This window comes from Larimichthys crocea, chromosome X (genome assembly GCF_000972845.2).
Source record: "Larimichthys crocea isolate SSNF chromosome X, L_crocea_2.0, whole genome shotgun sequence".
Classification (NCBI taxonomy): Eukaryota; Metazoa; Chordata; class Actinopteri; family Sciaenidae; genus Larimichthys; species Larimichthys crocea.
The window spans coordinates 4,731,049-4,743,487 of NC_040020.1; the positions used below are offsets into that span (position 1 = coordinate 4,731,049).

A 12,439-nucleotide genomic window follows, 5' to 3' on the forward strand; every position below is an offset into this window, starting at 1 on the left:
GAGCAATAAACCAACCACAAAAGAGGCGAGGTGAAAAAGAGGTTAGCTCGTAAAAACCGTAAGGTTAGACTGATGTTTTCTTACCGTGGTGACCCTGAGTGGGTATAAAGAGCGTGAACCACCCACTGTAGTGTAGTAGAAGAACCTTAACCTAACTACAGCCACGTCATGAGAAGAGCCCTTCTGCATTTTTAACCATGGAAGCTTGAGAGAAGTGTTAAAGAATGTGTCACAGCGCTTTCTCTTAATATATATGGAGAGGACTGGTATGGCTGCTAATGAACTTTGGGGCCAAATAGCCAACTGGGGCTGTGGTAAACAGAATAAAATGGGTCTGACGGCAGCGGCTTCAGTATTGATAATGGTCAAAAACAACCAATGTTAAAAGAGGCTTGGCTCTAGATAAAAGTCTATTGGTCGAATTAAAAGGTTTTCTTTTGTTCAGAACATTTCCATTAGTTGTTTAACTTAATAGGTTGTTCTAAAAAAATCTATGAATGTTGCCTCCATTTAGTCACTGGTGCACTTAATGGGTGAATCCTTGGGAGCATAATTAACTTGGAAGCTAGGCCTGTTATGGATTTTGCCTCCTAGGGCTTTGTAATCAATTTAGCTAAATTTGACATTCACAGAAAAACCACAGAGAGAAAAGGTGGACATGAAGTTGTGTGTGTGTGTGTTTTTTTAACCCCTAAATACAAGAATCCAGGTAGAATGAACTTTAACAGTGTTGGTGAGATGGTACTGTCATCTTGATTGGTTTATGTTTTTTATGATTAAGTGCTTTGTTGTTTTCATAGTCTTAATACACTTTATAAGATAAGTCAATAAAAGCTTTATTAAATATTCATCATATTCATACAGATACTCAGCTCATACAATTTAACTTCTCCAATACGCACAAATGGGAACTGAAATTATCCCAAAATGTTTAACCCTACTTGTTTCATTCCTTTCATTTGCAGCTAATTTAAATATTTACGACAGTAGTAAGAGTACAGTATATCATTTGAGTCCACTTTATGGTGTGTAATAATTCTTACTAGACACAGCATTACAAAAAAACATATAGTGTGACCAAGCAGGTAATGATTTCAGACGCAGTCATGGAAACTCCAGACAGCCATAGCTAAAAATCAAACCGCAGGTCAGTTTTCAATAGTGTTAACCAGTGACCCGTCATGCTGCATCCATTCCTGGTTCTCAGTTTCTGCCTATGCATAAAGAAGAGCTAAACAGAGCAACAACATGTAGGAGCTAAATAGGCCAGATGGCAAAGGATGCCTAGCAGACCAAAAAGGAGGATGTGACCTGCTTTCTATGGATTAACTAATAGTTTGTTTATAACCAAAATATGAAAAGACTGAGAAAGAAAAAAGAGCCAAAATAAAGTAACTTAATATTTTAATTTGGTATGCTTTCTCTCCAGTAATCTGCACAAAAGGCACTTGTAGTCGGCCTCTGTTAACTGATCTCTGTTTACTGACTGCTGACAGCTCATTTCCCTGATGTCTAGTTTTTCAGGACTGTCTTTGCAATCTGATCCATACCTCTTGTTGCTTGCACAACTGCCACAACTACTTTCACTCACCTTTTTAAAATAGTCATTATTAGTATGAAAAAGAGAAAAAAGCTGAGCATCTATATTTTCACATGTATTTAAATGTTGTGTGGTCCTTCCATAGCAAGGCTTTCTTGCAATGCTGTAAACAACAAGGTATTAGCAATATTCAGCCAATAATAACTGTAGTCCAAAGCTTGTGTATGACTGTATTTGTGTGTCCAACAATACACAATAAGTCAACAAGTTTGTCTTTGATCGCACGTGTTTATGTTTTTTTAATGACAGGTATAAATCAAACTTTAGGGCTCTCTAAATTAAGTGTGTGGGTAGGTTTGTTTTTCTGAGAGCTGTACTCTCACCACTAGACCTGACCCGAGGCTGATAAATATTGAATAATTCATAGACTTAGACCTGGCCTTGAGAGTGAAATAGATTTTTTATGGAGCAGTGTTTGAGAATAATAATAGTAATAGGGATTATAAATCATTAAGGAAGTCCAGCCTCAGTAAAACCAATTTTTCATAGGAAGTGAGGGATGTCTAATAGTCTGTTGGTATCACCTTTAGCTAGAGAAATCATTCAGCAGTTGGTCAGGTGTAAACCTACTTTACTGATAATGATAATGTAACCTGCATACTGTCTCCCCTTCATGCCACCACTGTCATGCACACACACCAGAGCCAGCCCTGCCGACCTGTTTCCCAACCTCATGCTCCCAGACAACCACAGCAGAGTCTGTACAAAACTCTGTGCACTGGTTAGGTTAATGGGTTTAGTGTTAGACTCTGGATCCTGTCATATTAGTTTACTGCTGTTGGCTACTGATGTAACACCAATAGTTGGTTACTGTTGAATGTTATGTTGCTAGTAGCAACCAATAGCTGCATATTATATATTGTACTACATTTCTGTCATATTCTATGAATAGAGCCCCACAAATCTTACTTTAAGTAACTGCTGAATTGCTGTTAAATATTTATTATTTTTAGTTTTGTGGATATTAACTACATGCAATACTTAGTTGCGCTGCCTGTGACAACTTAATGTTGATATTTCAGTGGTGACAGATAGATAGTTTCACTCTTCCTGATTTGTAATCACTATCATTGAATTTATTGTCCAATACTGTTTTCAAAGTTTCACAATTTCTTCCGTTAAAAACCTCAGATGCAGCTCGTAAGTCGTCAACCTTCAGTGGAAGTGTGTTTTGCTTGCCACATAGAGAGGATAAAGGAGCTACCTTCTTAGCTTAAAGCTTAAAGTAACTTCAGGCATTTCAAAACATTCTTAAGATTTAGTTACATACCTGCTCTGCTTAAAGCTGAAACATTTTCACTGACTACTGAGGAAAGCAAACATCTTTCATCAGCAAATGTTTTTAACATCCTGAGCTTATCTCGCTGTCAGTCAGCATTTCTTTTATCTACAGTCCCTCTGGTCTTGATATCTACACCGCATTTATTTTTTAAAATCTTTGTTTAAAGCTTCAATCAAAACAACAGAGGGATCATTTCAGTCTGTCTTTGTTGTCAATCTTTTCAATCATTTTGTCACATATACAAATCTGAACGTATATGCACCAATTCTGCATCTATGTGAGCTCAAAGTAACCAACTTTAAAACAGAAGAAGAAGAGTTTACTTCATCAAAAGTAGCTTTCTTTTTTCTACCTTGATTTTTTTTTTTATTTAACCCAGAGCTCAGTTTCTACAGCATGTACAAAAACAGGAAATGTCTAAACCTCGATTGTAATCAAATTCATGACCAAATGCAGCTCTTGTGGCTCTTGTCTTGAGTTCATCTGTAATAATACCACAGCACAGGCGGAAAAGCATACCATAGCCCATGTTTGCTCTCCCTGCAAATAAGCGTCTTGTTGTTTCCTGCAGCAGATTGCCTTTATCAAATCACATCATGTGACTGAGCAGCGAGGCCACAGGCATCAGAGGATGTCAGGGAGATGGCCTCAGACTAATCAGCGCCAAGGCAATACAGCAGATAAGAAAGCAGGAAGTATTTATTGGAAAGGTGAGATAGGTTGTATTAACCATTAACAATGAATCATAGTGATTGATGACAAATGACAAAAAACAAATAGTTTTCTGTACCTTCCTTTTCCTCGGCCTCGGCTGCGGAGTGTTAGTGGAGGATTTGTTCAGAGCTTCTGCAGATTGTGGTGGATTTTTTTGTGCAGCCTTAAAAAAAGGTATGGAAAGAAAATGCAAAATAAAGAGACTTAGAATTACAGTGCACAGAAACATTATTTGCCTAAGAGTATGTATTAAAGGTACGTGCATTGATTAAGAAAGCTAAAGGCATTTTAAGCAATTCTGGACAAGTGAGTGTGTGCAATAATGCCAGGCTGCAAGATAATAAAATGTCATAAATAATAAAATAAAATGTTTTATTACTGCTAACTTTTACTATTAACTAACTATAAAAATACAAATATTAATACTGTAATGCATGTGATGATTTCTCAATTCGGGGATAGACTAACGTCTTTCTTAATATTATAAAATGCAAATCAGAAATCGTGTTATTTGTAAAGACTCCTATCCTGAGAACAAATTACTTCTCAGTGATGTCCCTTGTCTGCTCAGAAAAAGGTTGTCATCTATTCACACTCAGTGACCTGATTACAATTTCAGGCAGTATACACGAGTCAGCTGACACTGATAACATCTTTAAAGCTCACAGGAATCCACGCAGACGCACACAGAAATGGCTTTGGTGCTGGAAAACAGCTTTTCCAAAACATACCAATGTTATGTTATTCACGTCACACAGATCACATGGTCGGTCTTAAAAAGGACTATGTAAGGGAATTTGAAGGGTTCAAGCGAGATTGATCTGGGAACTGCACGTATACACAACAACGCTGCATTTCACAGCAGACAGACTCAGACAGAGATTTCCTAACAGGTATACTGAGAAGAATTAGAACAAAGACGCACGCCTGTAGGCGCGCTGCTGCCGTGCATGCACCTTTGTCCTGGGAACTGGTGTTGGTGTCTTTGCACTGGGGTGGCTGGGTGATTTCTTTGTGTCTGCGTCTGACATCTGTGCCTCCTAGGACCAGAGAAAGTACAAAAGACGGTCACCTTTATAATCCATGTCGTACAGTAGAGTAACAAAAGAAGAAACATATCATGCTTAACAGAGGCCAGGAGGAGGCATTGTTCTCCTGTTTCTTATTGTTGTAACTGTAGCCTCATATACACAGCAGCCAGGAAATATCCTTTTACAATCAGGGCCTAATTTTGGAAGAACTTCTGAGCATGTGCATTCTACTTTTGCTTTTCTTTTATGAGCCTTAACAGCAGGGTTCAGAATAGATTTTAACAGGTCTGCAACCTCAAAGACACTCAGACAAATACTCATCAGTGTTTTGTGCCAGCACTGGTAAACATATGTGCTGCAGTCAAAGGCATTAAGAGGAAGGTCAGGAGGCCTATGTGTGCATGTTTGTGTGTAAGACGATCTCATTCTGACTGAGGGGTGTCCCATAGGTCAGCGGAGTCTCATGTGGCTGTGCCCCTTACAGACATTCACAACACTGTGCTGACATACATGAGGCTTAAAATGTTATCATAAAAAATTACGCTATATCATTAAAGTGTTTGCAGATGTAATTCCTCTGCCACTATGAATCTGGACCTTTGGATGTCATGAGCTCAGGTTTCATGCAATTCAGTTTCTCAAATTATTAACATCTTCAGCAGTTTTATTTTGCGTGGTAAGCATAGTGTCACATGGAAACCGGACACTATGTTTGATGATGTTAAAAATGGTTGGACAGGTACCCTGAGAGAAGAGATGAGAGGTTAAACCCACAGGGGAGCTAACTAATGGTCTCTGCCAGGTCACCCCACCGTGGCATCAGATAGCCCATGTCATGTTTCAAATGTTTACTATAGACTGAAACGAATTAAGTTTTTAAAAGTGGAATTAAAGTTAAGGTGTGTTATTAACACACCTTCTTTACTGTACTGGAACAAACTTGAACTTGTTGTGATTCCGTGCCACATTTTCTTATTGCATTTGGGGAAACAAAAATAGACAAATAACTTCAAAGAATTTAAAGTTTAAATATGTCACACTAACTTATATGATTGATGTGATGACAGTGTGTCTCTGTTCACACTGTCACAGCTTTGATTTTTTGACCTCTCTGTGTTGAGGTTTGCGTTATGGTCACAGGACGTCCCTCTGGGTGAAACACACAAGAGTTTTATATATTTACAGCACTGTTGCTACCAACAAAGACACATATCAGACTTTTTTTTTTTTTGAGGCATTAGGATGTTTTAGGAATATTAACTTTACATTGGTGGATATTTTTTAGGCTAATTCCTGGAAAATATATGTATAAAATGTAAAAAAATAACTGTTTACTTTACATATTTATTTATTAATTGTGCTACTTTTTATGCTAAATAAATAAGACTTTAAAAAAGATGGTTTGCTGTGCTTGGTTTGTTTCTTGCATCCAACATTTTCCTTGCGTAGCCACAGACAGAGCAGGAAGATGCTGGCAGGAAAAGCAGCAGACCAGACAAACCAGCTAATCAATAAAGATATCAACCATCGAAGCAGCAAATATAAATCAACAACCACAGGTCCAAAAGAGGCACCTGTGGAAGATTTGCTCCTGTGAGGCTGTGATGTAAGATCGATAGTTAAATCAATTTCAGCATCACACTACGAAGTTATATGAGCCTATAGATATTATAAACATTGCTCCTCCGAGTGGGTCGGCAGACGGTGAGGTCACAGGCCAGAGAGGAACTCATACTGTTTAAAGTGCATGGGCACAACATGTGACTCATAGGCAGTTGTCTACATTGTACTGACCACCAACACGGATCTATTTCATATAAACATCAGCATCTGGTGTTCCTGTGAGTATACAACACCTTGACGATAATAAGGGTCGACAGTTCTTCTGTGTTGCCTTCTCTGTCTCTGTCAGCCTCAAATATGCTGCTGTAGTTCTGGATGAGCTTGACCATGATCTTGTTGCAGATATTTTGGTCCTTTATTGCCTCGAAACCAGGAGCCACGCTGAAAAAGAGGGAGTAGAGAGGAAAAACAAGAAATTAAATTCTTTAGAAATATAAAAGAAATATTTATTTATTAATGTTTTTCTGGTTTCATTTTCCTTCTTTCACTTTGCAGCTTTAAGTGAAACTGACAGTGATTTGGATACATCAGCGAGTTGATATGAAACCTGAATTCAGTTGCCCTAGTAAGCATAACGTCTGATGCCACTGAACAGCTGTGTGAGATGTACACTGGGCTGTAGGCCTAATTATATAACATCAACACACACACACACACATGAGTACGGCCGTCGATCAGGAGAACAGGTTGTACAGTATGAGAGAGTATCTTCTTCTCTATTCTCTATGTCAGGTTAGACCTGATCTATTTACCAGGCAGGGTCTTCCAGTCTGAACAACCCAGTTTATTACTGGAAATGCCCGCCAGTCACGGAGTCTGGAGAATGGCTGCTGTAGGTATGATTTGAAACTCTCTGTCTGGTAAGCCCATCAAAAAATAGATCAGTGAGAACAGAGGTACTAAGCTCAGCAGCTGCAGCACTGATGCATCATTTATTTATGAACATCATAGTAACATTTGAAATAACACCAACCATTTCTCATACGCCACATGACATTGACCACACTGAGTCGGTTATACTCAAACATTTGATTCCAGAAGTTCATACGGATCAACAACATCAATGAGACATTTATGGACATTTTAGTGTAATGTAGGCATCACATGCAGACTTTTCTCATGATTTATATAAACCACAGCACCACCTGCTGGTCAAATGTTTTGAAAGAGCCCAGTACTATTACTATTACTATTATTATTTAAACTTTTATGTTGATACTTTCAGATTTATTTGTGTTTGTAAGTATACATGTGCCTGTTTTTCTCAATTAATCTACTTAAGTGTTACCCAATGTTGGCTCCACTACAAAGTTGTCTGAAATACAGACCTAGACATTTATTCTGTTTCAAGTATAAACTTACAAAAAGGTGACAGGGAGTGACAAAATGTACAAAAACAGCTGTGAGATAAACTCGTCTTGTGGTTCATTGTTTTACTCAACATGTACTGCATGTTATAAGAGTGTAATCATTCACCCATCCTACTGCTCTGACATATGAACCTGACGTTGAATATCTGACTCACTAAATGGAAATAGGGGAAAGATGATTGAATCTTTCAGCTTTAGCTGTCTAGTTGTCTTCCTCCGCTGATGACTGCAATAAACATGTTTTGTAAAGGTCACGGCGAACACAGCAAACCTTCAGGAATGCCAGTTATGTTCTTCAAGGATATGAACACACTGCCCCCTGTGCGTGAGTGTGAATCACAGAAACCAATGACAGACTGAGGCATTGATTTCACCCTGACCTACTAATTCAATATTAAATTGTGAGCATGATAATGTTATAAGTATAAGTATTGTTGCTCCTCATAATGACAAACCCACAGAGAAATACATCTTCTCTTCATCTCTATGGAGCATTTTTATCTCTTTCAGCTTATTGTTTTGTTTTTTTTAGCCTAACCTAATTTCCAGCAGCAATAGGCAGCAATTTTCATCAACAAAGAGCTTTGATAAATTGACTGCAGACAGATAAAGTTAGTGATATAAGGAGACAGAGAGCAAATACTCAGCTTAAGTTAATCAGGTCAGCAGAAACACGATTCCAAATGAATGTTAATGTTGCTCCGTATACGCTGGATGTGTTTATAGGTAACTAGTTGCGAACATGTTCATCATATCAACTTATTTATATTTGCTATTAAGAGGCTTGATGTGGCGCCCACAGGAGCCCCAAAAACTGTATTATAGCTTTAATAATACATGTAACTACTTTGATAAATTGTTATGTTGTTCAGTACATGAAGAGATATTCATTTTACCAGCTTGACCACAAATTGAAAACTCACTGGAAGACACTGGGTCCAAACACGGTGGCGAGGTTGAAGGCAGTCATGCGGTTTTCCTTGTGGTTGCACTCCACAAGGGTGAGGAAGTGACAGAGGTAGCGGAGGAGGCTGTGGTGGACGTCTGGTAGCTGCTGGAGCAGGTCTCTCATGTCTGACCAGGAGACATCATCACCGCACTCTACAGACACACAACAAGATATCAGAAGAGGTCAATGGTTGGCATCGTGCTACATTTCATTTCTTATAGTCAGTGCCTTTCCTGTTCAGATAAACTGAAACTTCTGGCTAAAATTTGCCAGTATAAAAACAGATATTTGGTATTTTGCTCAAGTCTTTTCACTTACAATCAAATAACCAAGAATCAAATAATGTGTGCTTGGTGATATGACACAACTTATTTTACTTTGGAGCCGGAAAACCTAAAACATAACTTGGCTTTTAGTGAATAACTCGAGTCCAAGTTGAATAAATAGTTTTGCAGCTGGTCTCCAGCAGGCAGTGGTAACTCCATCCACCTGCTCTCTCTGACATTTAATCTTGAGTTGTGGTAACGAGTAATACGTGTGCATTAAAGTAAAGAGCCTGAAAATATGTTGATGCTATTACTCGGGGTACATAATTGGGTCAGAGTTGGATAAACGGATATGGCTACTGATCCCAAATGAATGAGTGACGCAAATGTTCTGCGCACGTCTACGTGAGTGTGTGCATGTCTGTGAAAGCGAGTATGTGTGTGTGTGTGTGTGCGACTGTCCGTGTAAGTAACGGGAGAGGGGGCAAAGTTCAGATTGTGTGTGTATCTGTGCGCACAAGTGTGTTAAGTATGATGTCGTTTTTACAGGTTAGTACATTAGACAAACACATTAAGGGATGGAAAAAATATTTCATGCAATGAATCAGAGGACCAAATCGCTGCAGTGGTGACACGGAGGGAGGCTGGCAGAGTTCATGGACTTGGGGGTGAGAAACAAAGTTTTTATTTGCCAAAGAGGTTACACTGACAATTAAAACAAATCAAATAAATAAATAAAAACTAATACATGACTAAACGTGGCAGCATCAATATCAAAACCGTTTGAGATTTTTGTTTGTTCTTTTCCATCTAAACTTTGTCTAACTGAAAAGAAATCTATAGTTATGCTCTCGGCTTGATTTTATGGTTGTGGTTGTATGTTGTTGCATATCAAGTTTATTCCTGTTGTGTCTTTGTATATGCAGAGCTGATATGAGCTTCATATTTAAGTGCAAAACGGTACTGCAGCCCCACAAAATATAAAATATAAAAGACAGAAAGTGAGAATCTGGACTTTGAACAGCCTGAAGTGCCAATATGAGAATATGTTTTGCCTTGACAGCTAAATTTCATCCACTACAAGAAATCTGTTAATTAATATGGTTTTCCTGGAAGTGATAGGGCCACCCATTAGCAATAACTAATAATTATTATAGACTATTTTTATTATTAGTTAATCTGTCATTTTTATTACTTAAATAGCTAATCATTTAGGATCCAATGTGTCAAAAAAGAATGACAAATATCACAATTCCAAGCGACGTCTATAATTTTAAACAAGAACTCTCCGCAGATATTCAAGCTAGAATTAACAATGACAAAATGTGAAAACCCTCACATACAAGATACCTTAACCAGCAAATGTACGAGATTTTAAAATGTAAAGACTTTGAAAAGAAAATGATTAATTGATTATCAAAATAGTAAATCTGACTCTGTGGTGAGAAAGGTAAGGCAGAGACTGTTTCACTTAAGACACGTGAGAAAATCCCAGTTTCTCCTCAAACACTGGTGAATTTATACTCCTGCACCACTGAGAGCACCACACTGGGAACATCACTGCCTGGTATGGAGACAGCACCGAACAAGACATTGCAAAAAGAAGGCTAGGAGAATAATTACAGGGTCCCAACCACTCGGTAACAGCCTTTTGGCTGTTAAGGTTGTGGATACCAGGCGAGCACTGAGAGGCTCAGGAAGAGCTTCTTCCCTCAGGCAACTAGGAACCGAAACGAGGACACCGCCTAAGGCTGTTACATTTCACTATAATTGAATGATTATATGTGACAAATAAATTGAATTGTATTATTAAATCACTATATGATACACTCTATAGGTGAGCAATGCCCAGAAAAGGAGGTATGCCCCAAAGCTGTCAACCCAAATGGTGTGAAGCCTGATGGGATGATGGTTTACTTATTTAATTCAGGTCACAGTCTCACTTCAGTCTTACTATATTTTGTTGAGATGTAGCATAATTGAGATGAATGTGTTGGTCGTATTCTGAACTGCCTATCCATCCATTCATCATACTCCTTTCACGTGTTTAAATTTGCCAAATACTCAAAGCCAATTGTACAAAGTACACCAAAATGATTTTCTTTTAGTTATGGCTGAGTGTTGTGCCAGAGAACAGCTTTTAAATGCAGCATTTGGCCAGAGGCTCTGAAAAATTGTCTGATATTTATGAGGCCTATGAAGGCAAAATGACTCTTCTCCTATTAAACAGATTAAACCCAGTGAGAGGAGGGAAGAGAGCGGAGAGTGAGTGCTGACACTTCCCCTGCCAAATCACTCACATTACCTTTTATTGCCATCCATGATCCAGAAATATGAGGTCCATCACTTTTCCAGTCCCACATAGACACACTTATCTCAGCAGTGATTTTATACTGCGTGGTGCAGATGACTGCGGTGCTAATAGTACATTTCAGGACCTAAAGATAGCTTCGCTTATCATCCAATCAGAGCCATGACCCAGATATTTACTACGTCTGTGAGGGTATTAATATCAGATTGTGAATTTGGGAATCACATGATGGTTGTAAAAATGTCAAACCTGATCCACTTGAGCTGGTAGGATAATTTAAGATAAAATATGACAGAATTGGGGTAATATGTTGGTGCTGGAACTACTTCTTCATACCTTGGTAGTGATGTATCAGCGCCTGTTGGACCGCTGAGTCTACCAAACCCTCTGGTAGGTCCCTGAGGTACCGTTTGAGTAAGCTCGCCACCGTACATGAATCAGATTCACTGAGAAGGTCAACATCCTCGCCGCTCTCCAGACGCTGTTTCAGGGTCTCCACGGCACGCACATTCCCATTGACTCTGAACAGACCCTCCTGATCCAAGGCTGGAAGAAAATCAGAGAAATGTTGTGAACGTTAACATTCATTTACAGTTAACTCAAGTCAATCTAGTAACTATTTAAGAAAAAGAGGTGACTAGGGATGAAATTAAATAATCCGGATCCCTAAAAGTGATACTTCTTTTTACTCTAGTTGAATCCTTTTGTCCTAAATTTGGTATTATGATTGTGATTCTGGTTTCAAACAAGCTCAAAAACTATTCTAACTGGCAAAAATTCCCATTAAATTGGATATTGAATCATGTTTTAGTAGATTGATTTCACCTTTTGTTCTCTCATGACCAGCACCAATGTTTCCTCTAGCACCATAATCAGGCTAAAGTTTAGTTTAGTTTTAGTTTAGATAGTTTATTTCGAACATGTGCGGGTAACACAACAAAGTGAACTGAAATACAAACAAATCCAATGAAAATAGTCAAAACAACAATAACAATAGTCAATACAATAAGTAATAATGTGAACCCAACATGTCCGAAAAGGAGTAGGATAAAGCATATGCTTATTTAAACCTACCCCTTCTCCACTATTCAATTAATTCTACTTGTTCACAGTAAATATATAAAAAATGTAACTGGCTGATATGATAAAATGAAGGAAAACATTTTGTTATTGTTCAATCTAATTACTTCCAATCACCAGGACTAGTAGCTAGTAGCACTAGGTATTTCACTAGGTATATCATTTTTTTAGAACTTCTATGATTTAACAAAACGTTTTTTTTTCCTCCTACAT

At 38.2% G+C, this 12,439-nt stretch overlaps 1 protein-coding gene across 4 annotated transcripts in view; it reads right to left on the reverse strand.

Moving 5' to 3' along the window:
- fam13a (family with sequence similarity 13 member A) overlaps positions 1-12,439 on the reverse strand; it is a 52,312-nt gene that overhangs the window by 32,835 nt on the left and 7,038 nt on the right. For all 4 annotated transcript variants that reach the window (XM_027283076.1, XM_027283075.1, XM_027283077.1 and 1 more), the window contains exons 3-7: positions 11,483-11,692; positions 8,544-8,721; positions 6,484-6,631; positions 4,553-4,636; positions 3,673-3,759 (exon numbers count right to left, since the gene is read on the reverse strand). In XM_027283076.1, the coding sequence (XP_027138877.1) occupies positions 3,673-3,759; positions 4,553-4,636; positions 6,484-6,631; positions 8,544-8,721; positions 11,483-11,692 (707 nt within the window). The remainder of the gene's footprint in view (positions 1-3,672; positions 3,760-4,552; positions 4,637-6,483; positions 6,632-8,543; positions 8,722-11,482; positions 11,693-12,439) is intronic.